Here is a 21,269-nt window from a genome sequence, read left to right on the forward strand (position 1 = left end):
TTGAAAAAAATTTTGTGACAAGTTTGAGTCACTTGGAAGGACACTTGCAGAACAGTTCACTTCAAACCACATTCAAAACTCAACAAAGAAAGATTCAACCAGAGTTGTTGTTCACTGCAAAGATGTGTCTGATATAGTCAACCATGTTTCAAAAGTCAGAAATATTCCTGGAGAACCATTGATCAAAGTGGGAATTAATGATGGAGGTGGTTTTTTGAAAGTATCCTTGGGAGTTATTGAAGCAAACAGAGAGGATTCTTCTCCTCCCTCAAAGCGTGTTGCAAAAGATACAAATGTGAAGTGCCAGTTATTAATTGCTGTTTGTGAAAACCTATCAGAGAGTTATGAAAACTTAAAAAGCATTTTGAATTTGCTACACTTGCAGAAAATTTATTTTGTTGTTTCATGTGACTTAAAAGTAGCAAATCTCATAACTGGATTTCAGTCTCATCCCAGTGCTCACCCTTGTACATGGTGTGATGTAGATTCAAAAAATCTTTACATCTGCAGGAAATCCAAAACATTTGGTTCCATTCAAGCTGACTTTGCATTTCAAAGGAGTGGGTCAATTTTGAGAAGAGTAAAAGAGTTCAACAATGTTGTTCACAAACCAATTATTTGCTTGGACAGTCTAACACTCTTATTGGACTTTATCCCCCCAATGGAGCTACATCTTCTTCTTGGAGTAATAAATCATCTCTACAAAAACTTGTGTCAAACATGGCCTGATGCCGATCAATGGCCTGCTGCTCTTCATATTCGAGAAAAGCCTCTTCATGAGGATCAGTTTGCTGGAAATGATTATCAAAAGCTATTGAAGCATACAGATGTTCTACAAAATCTGGCTGAACAAAGCTCTTCATTCAATTTCATGCCTTTTGTTGAAACTTTCAGATGTTTTGAAAGGGTTGTGAATTCTTGCTTTGGAAATAATCTTTCTCCCAACATTGCAGACAAGATCAAGGAGTTCCAGAGTTCCTTCTTGAAGTTGCCAAACACCTCCATCACTCTAAAGGTGCATGCAGCCATTTTTCATGTGAAGCATTTTATTGACCACCACAAGTCAAGTCTTGGAGTATTTTCTGAACAAGCCACAGAACCTATGCATCACAACTTCAATATACATTGGCAACGATACAAACATGACCCCAGTCATCCAGAATATGTAAAGAAGCTTCAGAATTGTGTTGTAGACCTCATGGGCAAGCATTCATTTTAGATGAAAGGGTCTTTTTCGAACCAAAATTAAGAATACTGTAATCTTAAAGAATTATTAATCCTGATATTTTCATTCAGAAATGTTGTTTTATATACATAAGAATGTTTCTTTTGTTGTCACAACAATGAAATGACTTTTAACAAAGAATAATAAATGATGTAAAAATGCAAAATCCCCTGTCATTTTGCAACTTTTTAGAACTATTAGCTTCAAAATTTAAAATTAAAATATCTTTCTTGAACGTAACAGTTTGATTTCCAAATTTATATTTAAATGTTCTACTATATATGGGCTATCACCCCCCCAAAAGGGTTTTCTAGGGACATGAGTTTAGGGTTGATCATGGTTTGGGTACACAGTATGCCATGGTCAGTTGGTCTAAAAAAATTACTTTAAAAAAGAAAAAAGCGTGCAACCACACAAGCTTAACGGGGAAGCTTGATATATATATATATGTTTATATATATATATATATATATATATATATATATATATATATATATATATATATATATATATATATATATATATATATATATATATATATATATATATATATATATATATATAGAACCACTATAGAACCACTAAATTAAAAAAAAAAATTTTTTCAAATAAATTTAATTAATTTTTATTCTATAGATAATAAAATAGTCTCTTTTTTTTTCAAACATATTCAATATAGCATGAAAAAAAAGAAAAAGATTTTTTTTTTGAAAGTTAGTTAATAGAACCTATAAAAAATAAGGATTAAATATTATGTGTTAATTTTTTTTTATATTCTTTTTGTGAAAAAGTTAAGAACCACAAAGAATTTTTTGTGCTAAATGCGGCGGAAACGTCTTTTTAAATTTATTTTTCCCTTTTTTTTAAAATATTCTTTTAATGACCTGAGTTATTACCAAAGAACCAATGAAAAAATTTGAAAAAAATTAATTTTTTTAAATACTTTTAAAAAAAGTATTTAATTTCAAACAAACAAAAAATTCTTTCCTTTTGAAAAAATGAGCAGAAAAGCTATTACCTATGAAGATCGTGTAAAAGTGGTGCATTTTCACCAGGAAGGTAAATCCGCTCGCGAAATTGGAAGAATAGTAAAGCGATCACATAGTTCGGTGCTAACAATCATCAAAAGATTCAAAGAGACAAAATCTTACGTTGATCGCCATCGTTCTGGAAGACCGCGTTTGACGACACCCAATGATGATCGCCTTTTAATCAGGTTGGCAAAGAAAAATCGAACCATGCCATCGCATGAATTAAGAAGGGAATGGAAGCTTTCAAATGGACGTCAAGCCTCGGCATCACTTGTGCGTAGGAAACTATTAGCTAACAATATGTTATGGAAAAAAGCTGTTCTAAAACCGCGACTTACCAAACGACATATAAAAAAGCGAAAAGAATTTTGCCAAAGCGTCAAAGAATGGTCAAAACAAAAATGGAGGACAGTAATGTTCAGTGATGAGATGAATATCGAGGTTGATAACCGAAAAAACCGAATTATGACTCGCAGGCAGCCTTCAGAAAAATATAATCACGATTGTATCGTTCAAAGAACAAAACAAGGTAGCGGGTCGGTTGGAATATGGTGCTGCATGACATATTATGGTCTCGGTATGTTTAAATTATTTGATGGTCAACTCAACTCTACTTATTATGTCGATATTTTAAATAACAACTTGTTACCGTCAATTGATGCACTTGAGCAAAGCGTTCCGTTCATTTTTCAGCAAGACAATGCACCATGTCACAGGGCTAAAATTGTCTCTAAATGGTTTGAAAGTAAAAATATTGAGCGTCTAACTTGGCCACCAAATAGCCCAGATCTAAATTGCATTGAAAATCTTTGGAGTTGGCTTGATAAAGAGATTGCCAAGAAAGCACCAAGGAGCCTTGAGGAGTTGCGCAATATTTTACCAGCAATACTTGGAAATGTTCCCAAACATATTTTAGAGAATTTAATAGACTCAATGCCAAATCGTATAAATGAGTGCTTAAAAATTTATGGTAGAATTACGCGGGATTAGGTGGTAAAAATTATCGTTTTTTATTCTGTGGTTCTTAACTTTTTCACAAATAAAAATTACCTATAAAACTTTAAATACATTTTTTATATTTGTTTAAAAGTTTTTATCACTATTATTATTTTTTATTTTGTTTGTCTATTTTCTAAAATTTATTATTATTATTCTTTTTACCAGAAAAATATATTCGGTTAAAAAAAAATTTAAAAATAAAAATATATTATGATTTGTTTTTTTTGTGGTTCTTAACTTTTTCACAATACTGTATATATATATATATATATATATATATATATATATATATATATATATATATATATATATATATATATATATATATATATATATATATATATATATATATATATATATATATATATATATATATATATATATATATATATATAAACCATGAGCTATTATAGACCTTTTTTGAGTGCTTGAACTTTTCAAATAACAGAGCAATTATATATTAAAATAGTAGAAACATTTTTTTTTTTTCACAGGCTGTTTCTCTTTCTGAAAAGTTCATCGGGCAGATGAACCAACAGAAGGAGAAACAGCATTTGAAAGAAAAAATTATAATATTAAAAGTTGAACATTAACTTTAAGAACAAATTTTTTTACCAAAGTATACGAAGACTTTAATTTAGAATTGAGATTATTATATAAATTTAGTATCTTTGTAATTTTCAGTGTATTGTCTTTTTATTAAAAAAAGTCTTTTAGAAAATAAAGTGTAGACTAAAAAAGTAAGAAGGAAAACATATTTCTTTATTGTGCATTCCTTAATATGGTTAAATACTAATTTAAAATTAATTGATAACTAACAGTCAAACAGAATTTATAAATAAATATTTAATAATTAAAAATGAGAAAACATAAAATAAAATATTTACTGTATTTATATCTGAGATAACTGATAGCCGCAACAATAACAATAACAGCAGCAATTCTTATTTTGGGTACAACGGAATAGTATGCAACCAAAGAATTCAAAATAATAATGCAAATCAATTTGAAATTCATTATAAGCTAATTGAGCTATAAGTGTAAACTTTGACAACTTTATAAGAAATTTATTAAAACAAAAAAATCAGTGAATGTTACACAAAAAAATTAACATATCAATAAATTACACACACTTGAAAATGTCAAATGATAAATAATTTTGAAAATAAAATATATTTATGATAAATATTAATTAAAATTAATTATTTATGTCAAGATTAATCAAAATGTCAATATCAATTTTAACTTAAAATGTTAAAATATTGAGCTAACTAAATTTCAGAACACTTTAATTAGCAAAGAAACTTCAAAGTACTCTTTAAAATATTTGGACACAGCAGTTTAAAAACACAAAATTCTTTAACTTTTATACATATAGTTGTGAAATGTATTTTAAGAAATTCTAAAGTTTCTACTGTATGACTTAATTAGTTTGTATGACTAACTTAATGTTTAAAATCGAATTTTTACTTTAATAACATTTTTGGCAGCATCAAAAACCTTTTCTTGTTTCTCAACCAGGTGAATATATGGTGTTCTTTGGTATATCATACTTTAAAGCAACCTTTGAAGAAACAGAATTTTTTACAAACAAATGGAAACTACCTAAAAGAAAATAGACAATTTTGAACATAAAAACTTTATAAAAGTCCATTAAATACAAAAACACCACTAACAGATTCATTAAACACATTCATTAATTGTCATTTGATTGACTATAATTCAATAAATATAGTCAATCAAACCCGTCATGTATATTGAACTCCCAAAAACTTAAAATTATATTTACAACAACAAAAACAAAAACTTTATTTTAATTATCATACTTAATCCATTTTGAAAACAATTAAAAATTTTTAAAGAGTTGTTCATGTTTTGTATGACCAAATTTGGTGTTACAAAACAAAAAAAAACACATTAAGGCAATGAACTACCATCACTAAATTTAATTATAAAGAGCTTTAAATTGTCAGCTTTAACTTCTGTTATCTATATATATCTATAGCGTATTTAATTTTATATATTAATATTATTGAAGTAAGAAGATAATTACTTCTTGAAAGTTTCACACTATTATTGACAGAGTAATTTTTTTGACTTTTGCATTTTTTTAAATAAGGTATAGGAGACTAAATTTTTTGATAACTTATATTGTTTAAGTTATTAGAAGTCGTTTCGAAATTTAAAATTTTTGTAGAAAAAATGTTATATTTTAGCATTTATGTATATGGATGGATGATATCTGAAACAAATGATTTAAATTTGAAATATAAAACCCCTATAATATTTTAAAGTTGTTTTACGCCTCAATCGATTACAACTGGTAACAGGCTTTAATTTTCTAAATTTTAATTAAATATTAAGCAAATAACTTGATAATTCAGTTAATGTTTGTTTATTATTTTTGTTTGTTTATTGATTCTGTATAGCTAAACATCATCTATTATTTTATTTTTATTGTAAAACAGCTTAATTGTCTTAATTGGTTACTTTGTCACAAAAAAAGTCTTGATTCACAATGTTACATCTCAATTGTTTTTTTGTAACCAATTGAGACATAAAGTAATGTAGCTAAATCTAGATTTGAGACATAATTATATAAGTCTTGAAAATAGATTTTTTCAACGCTACGTTGTGTCTCAATTGCTTACACTTTAAAAATTAAAAAAATGACGCAATGAAAAGTAAAAAAATTTATATTTGTGATGCATTTTTATTAAATTTCAATTCTTGAATGTTTTACGTAACGCTACGTCTCAATTAAATACACTTTTAACCGAAAAAAAAAAATATTTAGATTGCTTAAATACCTTAGATTGCTTAAGTACCTTAAGTTACTGTAACTTTTAAAGGTACTTTTTTATATGTTTTTCGTTATGCTACTTTTAAAGTTTTAAAAGTTGTATTTATCTTAAAAAAGGTTAAAAATTATGATAGTTTTGGCAAATGTGTTAATGCGTTTACAATATTTGTTAAAAAATAATATTGTTAATTAAACAATTTTGTTAATACCGCAACTAATTATTAAGTTACTGTATTTAACAATGCATTTTGTTGAGACATTTGAAACTAAAAATTTTTTTTTTAAAACTTCTAATTATCATTTTTATTTTTATTGTAAAATAAATTCATCTCAATTAGTTATTTTTAATTATTTCTTTTTTTTGTTACTAATTTGTCACAAAAAAAAAGTTTCAATTTGCAAAGATACATCTAAATTGTTTTTTTTTAATTTATAAAATTGCAACTTTTAAAAAGTGTTAACCGAGACATAACATAACGTTAAAAAAATCTATATTTGAGACAAATTTTAAATACATTACATATCTTTAGATTATTTTACTGTACATTATGTTTTCCTTAGGTCAATAATACAAGTGTAATACTTTACATATTTTTATAAACCCACAAGCAAAAATTTATATAAAATGTCAACCTTCTTATGTTTACTATCATTATTTAAATACATTATTTAGTTGTAACCAATTAAATGTACAAGTTGCAATCTAACATTCAGTGCAATATCTGTCTGCTTTCTTTAAGCAATCTAACTTGACTTCTGCCATTCACAATGTTATGTCTCGCAGCCCTCGGAATGTCAACCTAACTGCCAACCTTAAAGTGTTTGAGGTTGGCTAAAAATTGCATTAGGATTGGAATTAGGTCAGCAAATAATTTTTTTTTTTTGCTAAACTCTACCAGTTTGAGGTTGGCAATTTATTGCCGACCTCATTTTTTGTAATTCCGAGGGTTGATCTCGGTTATGTAAAAATAACAGATATTGTGCACGTTACATTACAGTGTTACATGTCATTACATAAAATGTTACATCTTGGTTACATAAAAAAACAGACATTTTTCATGTAATGTAACGAATCTTGTTTACATTACAATACATAAAGTAACTTTAAAATGAGAAAAAATCATTTTTAAATGTTATTTTATTGCAGCTTACTTTGTAAAACTTTTAAAATAAAATTTCCTGATCCTAGTGAAGCTTTAAACTTCTTAGAAGATTGCTACTCTTAAAACACAAATATTTTATAAAAATTCTTAATGTTTAAACTCGATCAATATGAATTTTGTCACTGCAACTCTTGTTAATTATTAGTCTAGTTAAAAAAATCAATCTTACAGATTTTTTCCTGAACCAAATTTTAAAGTACATTCTAATTTACTCTGAAAAACCAATTCTTAAAATCAAATGCATTTTTCTCTGTAACTTTCTCTACTAGAGATTAACTGACTTTGCAGCAATGCAGACCTCAATGCTAGCAGTACAATGAGGAAATTGAACAAACAAAATTTGCTTCTGATATATGCAGTAAAAAAATTTGTTCAGAACATTTGACCTCCATTTATTCAGCTTGTGATCAAGAAGCAGCAAAAGTATTTGAGCTGTTTAAATCTACTAATTACTAAATATCAGCAACATTATTAATAGTAAAATATTGTCTTAACCTTCTTTGTAAATTACCATCTGCTTATAAAACTAAAAAATTTTATTAGCAGATGGTAATTTACCAGCAAGGTTTAGGTCTGTCTGTTGATTCAATAAACTTGATACGATTCACAGATAGATGCAATTTAACTCTTTCAAAGTTAAAATATTTAAGAAATCAAAAACTATATCTTGTGTAATTACCTTATTTTTTATCGCAGAAGTTAGGTTTTAAAAACTTTTTTAAAGTCTTCAACAGTGTAAAAAAACAAAGGCAAGTTTAACAGCACATTGGTCTGATCTTATTACTCCCAAGGATAAGGAAGAACTATTTGCAGAAGAACTTTTCCTAAAATTATTCTCTTGAATTTAGTGACCATGCTCATCTTGCGTCCTACAGAAAAGATTTAATTCAATGTTAGATCTAAATCACGTCAGCTTTTGTTGATAAAGTTATTTATCAGCTCATCCAAAGATTGTTGCTGAGACAAAATTCCTGTCTTACAAGAGCTTGTGGCTGAGACATTCCTGAGATATTCCTGTATTACAAAAGCTTGTGGCTGAGACAGTATTCCTATCTTACAAAAGAAATTCAATTCTTTTTTAACTAGTTAACAAAAGACTTCTTATACTTCCTGCTGGCATCTGTGGTTTCAATTATTAAAAACTTTGGAAAACACTCTAACCCGTCTATTATCCAATTAGTCTTTTCTCTATAATTAGCAAGGTCTGTGGTCATTAACTTATAAACTTGTAATATCTTATTATGAGTCTAACAACTTCCTCCCTGAAAATCTCTTAGAATCTCATATAAATCTATTTCTTCTTACAGCAATATTAAAGTCTTTTCTGAATGAGCCGCACTCTTTTTTTATTTCTACCAACATCTGGGGTACCACATGTTTCCATTCTTGGTGTTGAACAGCTTCTCACCTATATCTTTTTAAACAAATTTACATCTAAAGTGGCTCTAATTGCTGACAACACAACTATATACTCCTGTTGTTGACAACACAACTATGTACTCCTATATACTCCAAGCAATAAAATAGTAAAACTGAGATTCTAGGCGTGTGTAAAATAAGTAAATTACTATTTTGTTTTAAGATAAATACTTAAAAGAAAACAAAAAACATCTTTATTCAATTTTATCAGAAAATGAGTTTTAGAGCTGTAAAATAGTACCAAGAGAAGATTTGGATGAATTGTGATTCTAGGATGAGTTGTGCTTCTTAAGTCTCCCAAGCAAAACTCACACTTTATAGGCAGAATTAGTTTTGACAACTAAAAATTTTTTTTAGAAAATACTTTTTAAGCAATAATTAATTTATTTCTTAAATAGTATTTCTTAAAAAGTATTTCTTAAATAGTATCATTTTATTGATATTGCTTAGAACAGACAGCTGATCTCAAGTGTATGACAACTTAAGGCTTGAAATGGCAGGTGAATTTTAATCCCAACAAAACCCAGTTGTTTACTGGTAATAATTATATACATCACAGTGATATTCCTATATTAATGAATGACAAAACTGAGTCAATTGCTTTGTCTTCTCAGATTACCTTTCACAACTGACCTTATATCGAAACCAAATATATAACCCATTGCAAAGTTAAGATTTGCTAAGGTTGCCTTTAATATCAATATCCAATTCAATTTTTTTATCTTTTAATCATACCTGAATAGAATACATTTGTCAGGCAGGATCTTCTTATTTATGATCTTCAAATGATTTTCTCTTCTAATAAGATTCAAAAATGTATTGTAAAAGTAGTTTGACCTGTTCTAGTGGCCAGGCTTCTCCAATTGTTGTAAGGTTGCTTCACTTTTTTTTTCTAGCAACACTATCATTGTCGTTGTTCAAACTAATTATTATCTCTTGTTCTATCTACCCAAACATAACTTTGTGTGATCTGTCTTTATGCGCTCTAAAAACTTTTATTTTTTTGCTTGCAATTTAATGCTTTGGAATTCATACTTTCTTGATTCAATTTACAGTTTTATATTTACTGTAAACTGTTTCCTTTTTCCAATATTCAAAATTTTTCATATTTTTATAAAACCATAAAATTTAAAAAAATTAGCAAAATCCAAAACATGGTTGTCATGAGCCTGCTTTTTCGATACGGACTCCTGAGTTAAAAAATTCTGATAACTTTTTTTGATAACATGATTAGTTATTTTACTAAGAAACGTAAAAATTTAACTCGATGTGAACTCATTTAAGTTAGGTTTGCTAAACGTTAGGGAGTATCCAAAAAAACATTTTCGAATTTCAAATTGTAACAGACCAGAAAAGTTGCATAGTAATGTAAATAATAACTGTGCCAAATTGTTTTAAAATTTTTTTATCTCTTCAGTTGGCATCAGGAGGTTGTATTTAAAAAATAAAAACATGCTTTCTGTCATTTTTTACAAATGAAAATGAACAAATTTTATGCTTATACTAGATTTGTAATAGAGTTTAGTTGGAAATGTTAACAACTTTTAAGAAAATATTCTAATGTGAGGGTTAGGTTTTCATGAAAAAACACTGTTTCTGTCAAGAATAAATGGCAGGTTTCAATTTATATTTAAAATAAATTAATATTTATTACGTTATTGATGCTCTCACTTGTTTTCATTCTTATAACAAAGAAATAAAACTAATAAAAATATTATATACCAAAATATTCTGTGACCAATGGTTACAGCAGTTATTATTAACATTTCTATAAAGTATGTAAAGAGGAACTTTAATTGTAACTTTGTTAGTTGTAATAGTTATAGTAATGTGGTAGTGGTGTAGTGGTAGTGTGATTGCTTTATTAGCGAGAGGTTCTGAGTTCAATCCCCACCATGTCCCTGGTAGTACCGCCCTCAACTTGTTTCTCTTGAGAGAGTTGAGAGAAGGTTATAACCACAATTAAGTAGCCTCCTTGCCTGTAGTGGCCTACTCGACCTTGGGGAGGTGAACTAAATAAAAAAAATTAAAAAAAGTTGTTATATCACCAATTACATCACTTATTACCACCACCATCAGTATTATTTGTTACAACTTCAGATCAGATCTTTTATTTACTAAATATTGGAATAAATAGCTGAAATTATTTACCTTATTATTTAAAGCACAGCTTAAAGTTCTTTTGATTCAGATTTACTTTTGTTGTTTAATAATAAAATAAATTCAAAAAAAAAAATTTGAGTGGCAAAATTGTCTTCTGCTGCAGTGGCAACAAGGAGAAATTCATCTTGATGTATCTTTTGTTCACCAACAGCAAGGCCAGCACAATGAAGTGGATGAGGAGGGGGGGGGGGGTATGGGTAGGAGTTGTTTATCTTTTATTTATTAATACGGTTGTTAATTTTTGTTATTGTTGTTGTTGTTGTTGTTGATTTGTTAATTTTATTAAGGTGTCACTCCATTGACTAGTTTTTACTATATTAGTAACGCCTAACCTGATTTTATAAAAATTATAACAAATTTTATAAAAATAATTTTATAAATAAATAAATTTATATAAATAATTATTTCATTTTGAGGCCATCCATATACATAATCCGACTAAATCTCTGATCGCAGAGAAAATCATGTTCTCTCTTTGGTACTAAAATTCCCAAAGGTTATAAAAATCACAGTAAAAAAAAAAAAAAACTATATCAGGCTCAAATTTAAACTGTTACATTTGACACGTAGAAAACGTAATTAGTATGCATGACGAAAAAAAGAATTAAGTTGATCAAAAACAATGGGTTTTTTTTAATGTAAATAAAAACATCATTAACAAGCATGGTCATTCAAAAGTTAAAAGAAAATTGACATCAGTTATACTCTAGTTTAGATTTTTCAATACTCTTATTATACAGTTTTTTTTTTTAAATTCTTATTAAAAACTCTTTATTTACATTTTTATTGCTATTTATCTTAAGTTAGGAAAGTTACAAAAATTTTTGCATAATAATAAATAATATTCTTTAAAATAATTTATTACCGTTTTTTATTAAGGGAATTAAAAATACTGTCAGTAAACAAAATTTGCTGGTAAAGTACGCTAAAAAAAAAAACACACAAAAAAAAAACTTGCAATGAAATGTATCATTTATATTATATTTGTGTGAAACATAAAAGAGGATGATTATATTTACTTAAATTTAAAAAAAAATCTATTTACAAATGCTAAACTTAAATTTACATATACCAAAATTAATAACTTTTTTTAAATTTACAAGTACAAAATTAATATAAATATTTATATTTAGTAAATATTTATATTTGCGAATGAATTTTGAATTTGAATTTGAATTTGCCCCTTGAATGCTAATATTACTTATTTAAATTAATTTTAAAACAGCATATTGCAACAAACAGCATATTGCAACAAACAGCATATTGCAACAAACAGCATATTGCAACAAACAGCATATTGCAACAAACAGCATATTGCAACAAAAGTTCTTTCAACTAACATTGATAGCATTGCCCGATAGCTTTTAGAACAGTTTGCTTATCTAAAAGCTATCGAGCTATTGATTTAAATAATAAAGTTGTCGTCAGCAATAAGTAAAAAGGTTGTTTTTTTGTCTTTTAGTTTTAAAATACTTAAAAAATTAAATATTCAAAAACTTTCAACACAATACAAAGTGTTTTTATTGACAGTCGTCAGTTACAAATTAGAATTAAAAATTCGTTTCAGCTATTTAAAAAGTAACACTGCAAACAGAATATTGTGATATTATGTTGGATGTAGCTAACCATCACACAGGCTGAAAGAAATTGTTGAGTTTGTTGGTTATGCTTACTGACAAATATGATTTTTTATAAGGTGTAATCCATCATGCACCAAAGGTGCTAGACATTTATGGCTAACTATTAATTTATCCATTTATCGATGCCAGTAGTGACAAAAAAACTATCATCAGTCCAGTGATTCAAAGGAATGCTTTTATTGTGCATTCGGAAAACGTGCCTCTTGCTATGATATTGGATACTCACCGAGATGTGAGAGGACTGGAATTACAGCAAATAATAAAAGCAAAGTCTAAAAAAACAAACAAAGTTTGAAAGTTCTCCATACCAGAAATCAATATTGAAGCAATTACATAGACCTTGGCAAAATTAAGGTTTTTATAGTTATTTGGTATCAATGAATAACAGTTATAGCAGAAAAAAATAATTTTGTACAATATATACACCTCTAATATATGTTGTAGTAAAATAAAATTTTTTGAATTTTTATTTTTAAAACTAGTTTGACTAATTTTACTAAGCAATAGTATTTAAAAATAAAATAATTTTGATACTATGAGTATGTTAAACCTACACCATTACATCCTCATTTTCCTCCAACTTTAAGATACACCCAGTGCCGGCTGGTGGCGTGTGCGAAGTGTACAATGCACACATGCGGCTAATGTCTAGGGGCAGCACATTTTAAGATCAACTGTAAATGAATAACTGCCAAAAAAATATGTTATTCGAATAATATTTGATCATTATTTATATATGTTAAAAATTACATCGATATTTCAAAAATTTCAGAACTCTTTTTTGCTTAATCAGCAAATTTAAATGTTTTATAATAATAACTTAATTACTATAGTTATTATGATAAGTTCATGATTTTAATTTATTTAAATTTCTATACCAAAAAGCTTAACAAAAATTAGGAAAGTATTTAAAATTGTCCAACCTGATACTAGAAAGATTATTTAGCCCAGAGAAACATATAACTTTTATCATCATTAAATTTCTAGACAATAGATAAAAGAAAAAAGTAGGCCGGTTTCAGTATCATCTAAAACAGCTAAAGAAACATGAAAAGACGTGATAAAAACCTAACTAAACTAGACTTTTTTAAGTTTAGAAAAATATTATAGCTCTAACAATGATTCTAGTATAAATACTTTGTCATATGAAATCAGTTCAAATGAAATTAGAAACCACAAGGTTGAGATCAAAAGTGAAAAATTGAGCCAAAACAGAGAGTCAAGCAAAACTTAAGTGCCATCGACAGTAAGCCAATTTTGAAACATTGTTCCAGCAAAATTAAATAGCATGTTCTTTTTTTGAACATGAGAAGAAGTTCCTGATTGACCTTAGACTCTTACAAATTATAATATTCAAGAAATAGTTATGTAGGGTTCTGCAAACCATCAATCAAAAAGCTACCCAAAAAATTGAGAGAATTGTTCATTCAACTCAAGTAGATTAACTCAAGTAATTCAAAATGTAAAACATAAAAAACCATCCCCACCATCTAACTGTTTTAATATATCTTTTACTAATATTTGTGGTCTGCGAAGCAACCTTTCATCAGTTTAATCTTACCTCTCGCAAAATTCACCAGACTTGCTTGCTTTTAGTGAGACTAATTTAAATTCTGCTATTCCTTCTTCTGATCTCAGTGTTGATGGGTACTACCCTTTGTTTCACAAAAGACTCTAATAGTCACATGCTTGGCTTAGAGGTACACATACACATAAATTCACCAATTTGTCGTGAAATCAGATTTGAATTTTTTGACTATTCTTTTATGTGCTTCCACTTAGCATCTCTTCACTCTATCACCTTTCTCTTTGTTCTTTATCGTTCTCCTTCTTCCCAAAACTGCACTCTTTTAGATATAATTTCTGATCAAATTGAACATGCTCTCTCTCCTTACCCCTCTGCCAATGTTGTTGTTATTGATGGCTTTAATGCTCATCAGACTGAACGACTTGGCTCTAATGCCACTGATCCTGCTGGCACTAAAGCCTATAACTTCTGCATTTCTCAATCTCTTACTCAGATAATTAACTTAGTGACTCATTTTCCTGACAACCCTAATCATTTACCTTCACTCCTTGATTTATGTCTGGTCTCTGATCCTAGCATGTGTTTAGTTTCTCCTTTTTTTCCTTTAGGTGGTTCATGCAATGATCTCTTTAAATCTTTCATCTTGTACTTCATTTTCGGACACACCATATCATTGCATTACTTACTACTACCCTAAAGCTGACTGGGATTCTTTTCATGATTTTCTTTGTGACGGTCCTTGGGCTAATGTCCTTTCTCTCTCAGCCGATAAATGCGCCTCCTATGTAACCTCCTGAATTCAGGCAGGAATGGATGCTTTTATTCCTTCTTGTCAGTCAAGTCAAGCCTCATTCTACTCTATGGTTTTCACCCTCTTGTGCAGCTGCTATATCTAATCATAATCATTTTTTCATCTTTTTTAAAAAAACAACTCTCTTGAGAACAAACAACTATTTATTATTGCAAGAAATTGATGTAAAAAGGTGCTGTCAGATGCTAAGCTTCATTGTTTTCAGTTCACTAAACCTCGTATCTTATCTCAGAAGTTATGATCTAGAGACTTTTGGAAATTCTTCAACAGCATTGTTAACAAAGAAGGTCTAACATTCCATCTCTCCTGACAAAAAGTCTTCTCTTTTTGATTGCTTAGAACAGGCAGCCTATCTTGAATCTGATCTCACTTCTGTAACAGATTGGGGCTCACAGTGACTTGTAAATTTTAACTCTAACAAAACTCAGTTATTTACTGCAAACAACTATCGCAGTACTGTCAACATTCCTATATTAATGAATGGCAACCCTCTCACTGAGTCCTCTTATTTACAACTTCTTGGATTATCATTTACATCTGCTAAGGTTGCTTCTCTTTATTGTGCTTGCCATTTACTCTCTCCTGAATCCATTCTTTACTTTAAATCTCTTATTCGTTCTTGTATGGAATACTGTTGTCATATTTGGGCTGGTTTTTCTAACGTTAAGTAGTTAAAGCATTGCAAATTTTTTCAAATAATTTGCAATGCTTTAAGGACTTAATATTACTTTAATTTTTATGTATTTTATCATCATGAATGTAACTGATAAAACTAATAAAAAACAAGTGTGTTGATACCGAACCGAACCCAAAATTTAGTTGTTACCAAACCCAACCCAACCCAAACTGCGCTTAAGACTGAACCGAACTCAAACATTAGATATAACGGAACCGAACATGAACTTTAAAAGAAGGGTTCGATTCCCATCTCTAATTTTCATAATTATTCATATTGATTATCATATATGGCATCACAAAACATGGTATTTAGAGTACCATCTGATAAACTGTATGAAGCAAACAATAAAAATTTTGTGAAAATAGTTAAACTTAAGTGCTACTAGGAAGGAAATCCTTAAAAATATTCGGAAAGCCAAACATTACTCTATTATTGCAGATTGCACACTAGATGCCAGTCATCAGGAATGTCTAACTCTTATTGTACGATATCTAAACAATAAAATTCAGAAGTGGTCTACATCCGAGAGGGTTTCTTATTATTGTGGTATCATCATCAATAATAAAATTATTAATGATGATAACACAGGTTTGTAAATTTTTGAAATTTTCCTGATTTTTTTGATGTAATATATATTATAAGTTAAGAAACATATATAAACAAAAACTAATTTTACAGGTCATGGATTGGAGCAAAAAATTGTGGTTTAATTGAATAAAAATAAACTTCCATTTAAAAATGTGAAAGGTCAGACATTTGACAATGGTTTAAATATGAGAGCCAAAAATATTCCTTTAAAAAAAATTTTTTAGATAGAAATAAGCGAGCACCTTCTGTCTCTGTTCAACACATTTACTTTACCTTGTTGTAGTTGATTCTGTTGGATTGGAAATTGTAAAAGTCAGACTGGAAATTGTAACACCTGGTTCCAAAAAACGCTGGGGTGTTATAGAAGTGAAGTGCAGATCACTAACAGTTAAATCTATAATTGATACAAGATGGGAGTCATATCAGAGCTGTGAAAGTGATCAAGGAAAATATGCAATAAACTTATGAAGCGCTGCCTGTTACCAAGTTACCAAAAGTGATAGCAATGGAAAAATATCAAATTACCGGTCGAATCTATCGCTGCTAAAATGAATACTTAGAATTTATATGAGGAATTGTTATTTCGCATGATCTATTGAATCAAATAAACTACACTAACAAAATTATGCAGTCAAGTACATCTAATGTCAAAAATTCCATAAAAGCATTAAAACATACTGCAGCATTTTTGGAATCCAGTTACAATCAGGCTAAATTTGATGAGTATGTTTCCACAGCACTAGTTTTAGCAACAACTTTGGATTTAACATTTGAATTTACTGATCTATCAACTAAAATAGTCAGTAAGAAAAAATAGTTTTTGACATAGTTAAAGCTAACCAAGATCCTGTTTTGGATTCCAGATCAAAGTTAAAGAAAAATTTTTATGATATACTTTTCAGTCGTGCCATTAAATCTATGAAAGGGTGTTTTGAAGATTTTCAAACAACCATGTCACAGTTTCAGTTCTTATTTAAAATTCCAAATATTTCAGATATGTGAAGATATATTGAGATATAATTGTAATTTTTCGGAAGAAACTTCAACCCACAAAGTCAAAAAGGATATTTCTAGTGAAGAATTGATGACTGACCTTTGTTTGAAAAAAATCTACTACAAAAACAAAATCGCTAATAAAATAATTAACTTTTAATAAATAAAAAAATGAATTAAAGTGTGTTAAATAAAATTTAACACACTTTGATTCATTTATGCAAATGTGGAAAAAAAACAAAGAAATTTGTTTATATCAATCATTTTTTTAAATGTAATATTAAAATAATAAAAAATAATATTTATAATAATTAAGTAAATTATTGTAATAAATTAAAAAAATTCTAAAAAAATAAAAATTTAATTATTTAATATAAAAAAAATTACGAAAAAAAATAAATATTCCCTTATAGTAATAATAAAAAACAGTTAAATAATATTTTACACTTTTTGCTGTAATTAATATTACTGCAGTAATTTAAAAATGTCTTTAAATAAAAAAATATAAAGAGAATCTTTAAATTACAGATGAGGCTATCCTAGATACACTACAGATGAGGAGGCTACTTATGGGTATAACCCTCTCTCATCTCTCTAATTCTGAAACACGAACCTTGACGAACAAGGCCGTTGCGCGGAGAAACAAGTTGAGCGCGGTACTACCAGGGACATGGTGGGAATCGAACTCGGAACCTCTCGCTTATGAAGCGAGCGCTCTATCACTACACCACTACCGCATTAGTTATGAGTAACTACATAACTTTTTGTAAAATTATTCAATTTTCATAATTTTTTTGCGTTTTTCATACTGTATTAGCAAGGTTGAGATCAAACATGTATTTGTATTTAAATTCAGTAGTAATGGGCTAAATTGGCATATTTATATTTGTATTGTATTTGATTAAAAAGGAGTTTTTTATTAGTTTATATTTGTTAAAAGTTTTGCTTTTATTCTTCTAGTATTTTTATTATTTTTTTTAACTTTATTTTTTTATTATATCTTTTTTTCTTCTATAGAATACCATTTAATTAATATTTTGTTAAAAAAATATTACCAAATGAGAATGTTTCTTTTAAGTCTCATCAAACTTACTTACAGTCAATCAATTGAAATGCTTGCCAAGATAAGACATTTTGTAAATTTAGAAATACTTATGAGCATTTATCATGCCATCTTTGGATCGCACCTTAGGTATGTGTGTCAGATTTGGGGTAAAAAAAAATGTTCCTTAAACCAACTTGTTTCTCTTCAAAACAAAACCCATAAAATTATTTATTTTCAAAATTACTTATTTGACAATGTCTCTCTTCTAAATAAATTATCAAAAACTCTAAAGCTGAACGATGATATTACTCTTTTAAATTGTTTATTTGAATGGGTATATCTTCATGATACCCTTCCAATATCCTTGAGGAACTTTTTCTTTCAAATAAGTAACAAACGTTCCCCCTTCCTAAGGTCCTCTTCATGCAACAATGTCTTTGTAGAACATACTACAGGCTTGAACAGGAATGCCATGCGATCACACGCTGTAACTAACCATGCTTATAACTTTTTTTCTTTACAAAATGACCACAGCTGTTTTGATGTTTTAACAATTTAAATGCAATAAAAAAATCATTACGCTTTGAATAACTTTGATTCTTTGATCTTTTTTTTTATTTTACGCAAAGTCTTTAAATAAAACACAAAATTAATTATAACTATTGTTTAAAATAAAGACAATTTGTGTATATTAACAAAAAATGTTTTATTTAAATTTTTTTTTATGTAGGCATGTATTTTTTTTTTTTGATAAATTTAAACGTTTGAAAATATTTTTTCATGTATTTTTTAAAATCTTTTAAAATCTTTTTTTTTTAAAGTACTTTAAATTATGATTAAATTAAATCTTCCGTTTGCAATAAAATGATTGCTTTTTTGTTGTTGTTATTTTGTATCTATTTTTAAAAAGTTTAAAAGTTTTAAACTTGACTTACTAATCAGAGCATGAAATAATTAAAAAATACTATTTTAAAAAGACTTATTTTTTTAAACAATTTTTTACAACTTTTTGGAAAAAATGTTTACACAGTTTAAAATCACTATACTTTTTCTTTTCAATAACTTAAGTAAAATTTGTCTACTTATTAAATAATCAATAGAAGTAATTTGTAAAAACATATTGAGTAACTTTAATAAAATGTATCAAAATTTTTAAAGTAATTTATATAAATAAATGTATCAAAAGTTTTAAAGTAATTTATTTCATACGCAACTAAAAAAATAATTTTCGATTCAAGTTTCAGTTTTTTGATTATTATTTTGAAGCTTATATATTTTCTTTTTCATAAAAAAATTGTTTTTTTTTTATTAGTTTGTTTATATTTTTTGTAGTTTAAGTTTAGCTTAGCGTTTCTAATTCCAAAAAAATCATTTATTTGGTCAGCAGTAGCTTTCAATTACACATCATTCCTGTCCACACCTGATACTAGGACAATAAAATTTATAAAATAGCATCAATAAAAACACTATTAATATTCTTATTAAAAAATACTTTCTCTTATAACTTTTTTTTTAAACTTTTTTTATCTATTAAGATTCTCTAAACTTATCTACAGTCTTTTTGCCGTTCTTGTACAATGATTGTATGTGTATGTGCATATGCATGTGTGGGTATATGTAAGTGTATGCATATATATATATATATATATATATATATATATATATATATATATATATATAATATATATATATATATATATATATATATATATATATATATATATATATATATATATATATATATGTGTGTGTATTTGTATATGTATGTATGTGTGTATTATGTGTGTATAGCAAGCCTTCCCAGGAAGCGCATGCAGTTGCACGCCTTGTTCATCCACAATTATAGTAATTTTTTTAGACAAACTAACCACGGCAGTTTGCATTTTTTAACTTTTATTGAAATGCTTAAAAGCATTTAATAATGTACAGCTGTAAAAAACAAGGTGTTTTATAAGGGCTTGAATTCCTGTAATTGTATCATTGTGTAATTGTGTCAAACCTGAGCCTATTTTTAAAAGTTTTGAAATTTTTGGATTTTTATTACTTTTTTGTTTGCATGAAATATTTTAAGGTTTGATCATAGTCTAAAAGTTTTTAGAATATCAAAATTCTTTGGCAAAAGATATTCAAAAATTAAACCTGATCAGGCAAAACCTGTTATTAAATCTCTAAAGAGACACACATAGTATTTAGACCTAAATATTGTAAAGTATTATCTGGTTAAAAAAATGTACTAACATAGAATATTAGTATAACATAATGAAGAAGCTGTCTAAACTCTAATGCTTACAAATTACACCATTGAAAGAAAACAAGTTTAGTTTACTGAACTTCCTTATGTTCAATGAGACTCCACCAAGTCTCACTCCACTTATTGACATGAGTTAGTTAGCATGGTTTAAGACTCCAGCTGAGACAAGGGACCTAAATGATTATTACCTAAAATTTAAACAGTTTGTAAATAATCTTCAGGTAGTAAATGATTGTAGTGAGAGTACTATAAAACTAGTTCAACATTTTTTTATGTTTGTAATGTTTGTGACAAATTTCAAGTTATTTCACAAGCTTACTACATTTAAATTTAATAAATACTCCTTAATAAGTTTTGATCAATAAATTAGACAATGAGGAGAAAAGACAAAATACTTTTATTGTATCAAACAAATATAAGAGCAGAAGGTTGATTGACAAAAAAACTAATTATGTAAAGAACTCTTTTTTTAAAAATAAAAAAATTATAAAAATAACTAGTATTTTCAGAAACTAATTATATACATGGTTTTTAATTTTATTTAACATATTAGCCATTTTACTAAATAGAATACAAATATAACACAAAAATACTTGGAAAATGCATTTTTTAAACTTATATCTAATACTAAACTATAACTATATATATGTTACTAAAATATTGTAATAAATTATACTTAACATTGTATTTATATTTCTTTCTACTTGGTCAAACAACAATAAAAATAAAAATAAAATATATTTATAATGGGAACACTCCCCTCAGTTCATTCAAAAAAAAGGCAAAAAAGGGGCAAAAAATGACCTTTGGATCCATTGAGGAAAGTGATGGAGTGGTCCAATGATGAAAAAAAAAATTCAATAGTAATATCAAGGTTGGGGCACTTTATGGAAAGCAATGCTAGTTGAAAATCAAAAAAGTAGTTTTTTTG

At 27.5% G+C, this 21,269-nt stretch overlaps 1 protein-coding gene across 6 annotated transcripts in view; it reads right to left on the reverse strand.

Annotated features, from left to right (window-relative positions):
- The window catches only part of LOC136082359 (torsin-1A-like), a 76,914-nt gene that overhangs the window by 48,623 nt on the left and 7,022 nt on the right, over positions 1-21,269 (reverse strand). For 2 of the 6 annotated variants that reach the window (XM_065801419.1, XM_065801418.1), the window contains exons 2-3: positions 4,726-4,819; positions 4,143-4,287 (exon numbers count right to left, since the gene is read on the reverse strand). In XM_065801419.1, coding sequence (XP_065657491.1) covers positions 4,143-4,272 — 130 coding nt within the window. In that variant the 5' untranslated portion in view covers positions 4,273-4,287; positions 4,726-4,819. Of the gene's footprint in view, positions 1-4,142; positions 4,288-4,725; positions 4,861-21,269 lie in introns of all 6 variants that reach the window. The other 4 variants (XM_065801417.1, XM_065801420.1, XM_065801422.1 and 1 more) reach the window with 3 other exon arrangements.

The sequence above is a fragment of the Hydra vulgaris genome, chromosome 07 (genome assembly GCF_038396675.1).
Source record: "Hydra vulgaris chromosome 07, alternate assembly HydraT2T_AEP".
NCBI lineage: Eukaryota > Metazoa > Cnidaria > Hydrozoa > Anthoathecata > Hydridae > Hydra > Hydra vulgaris.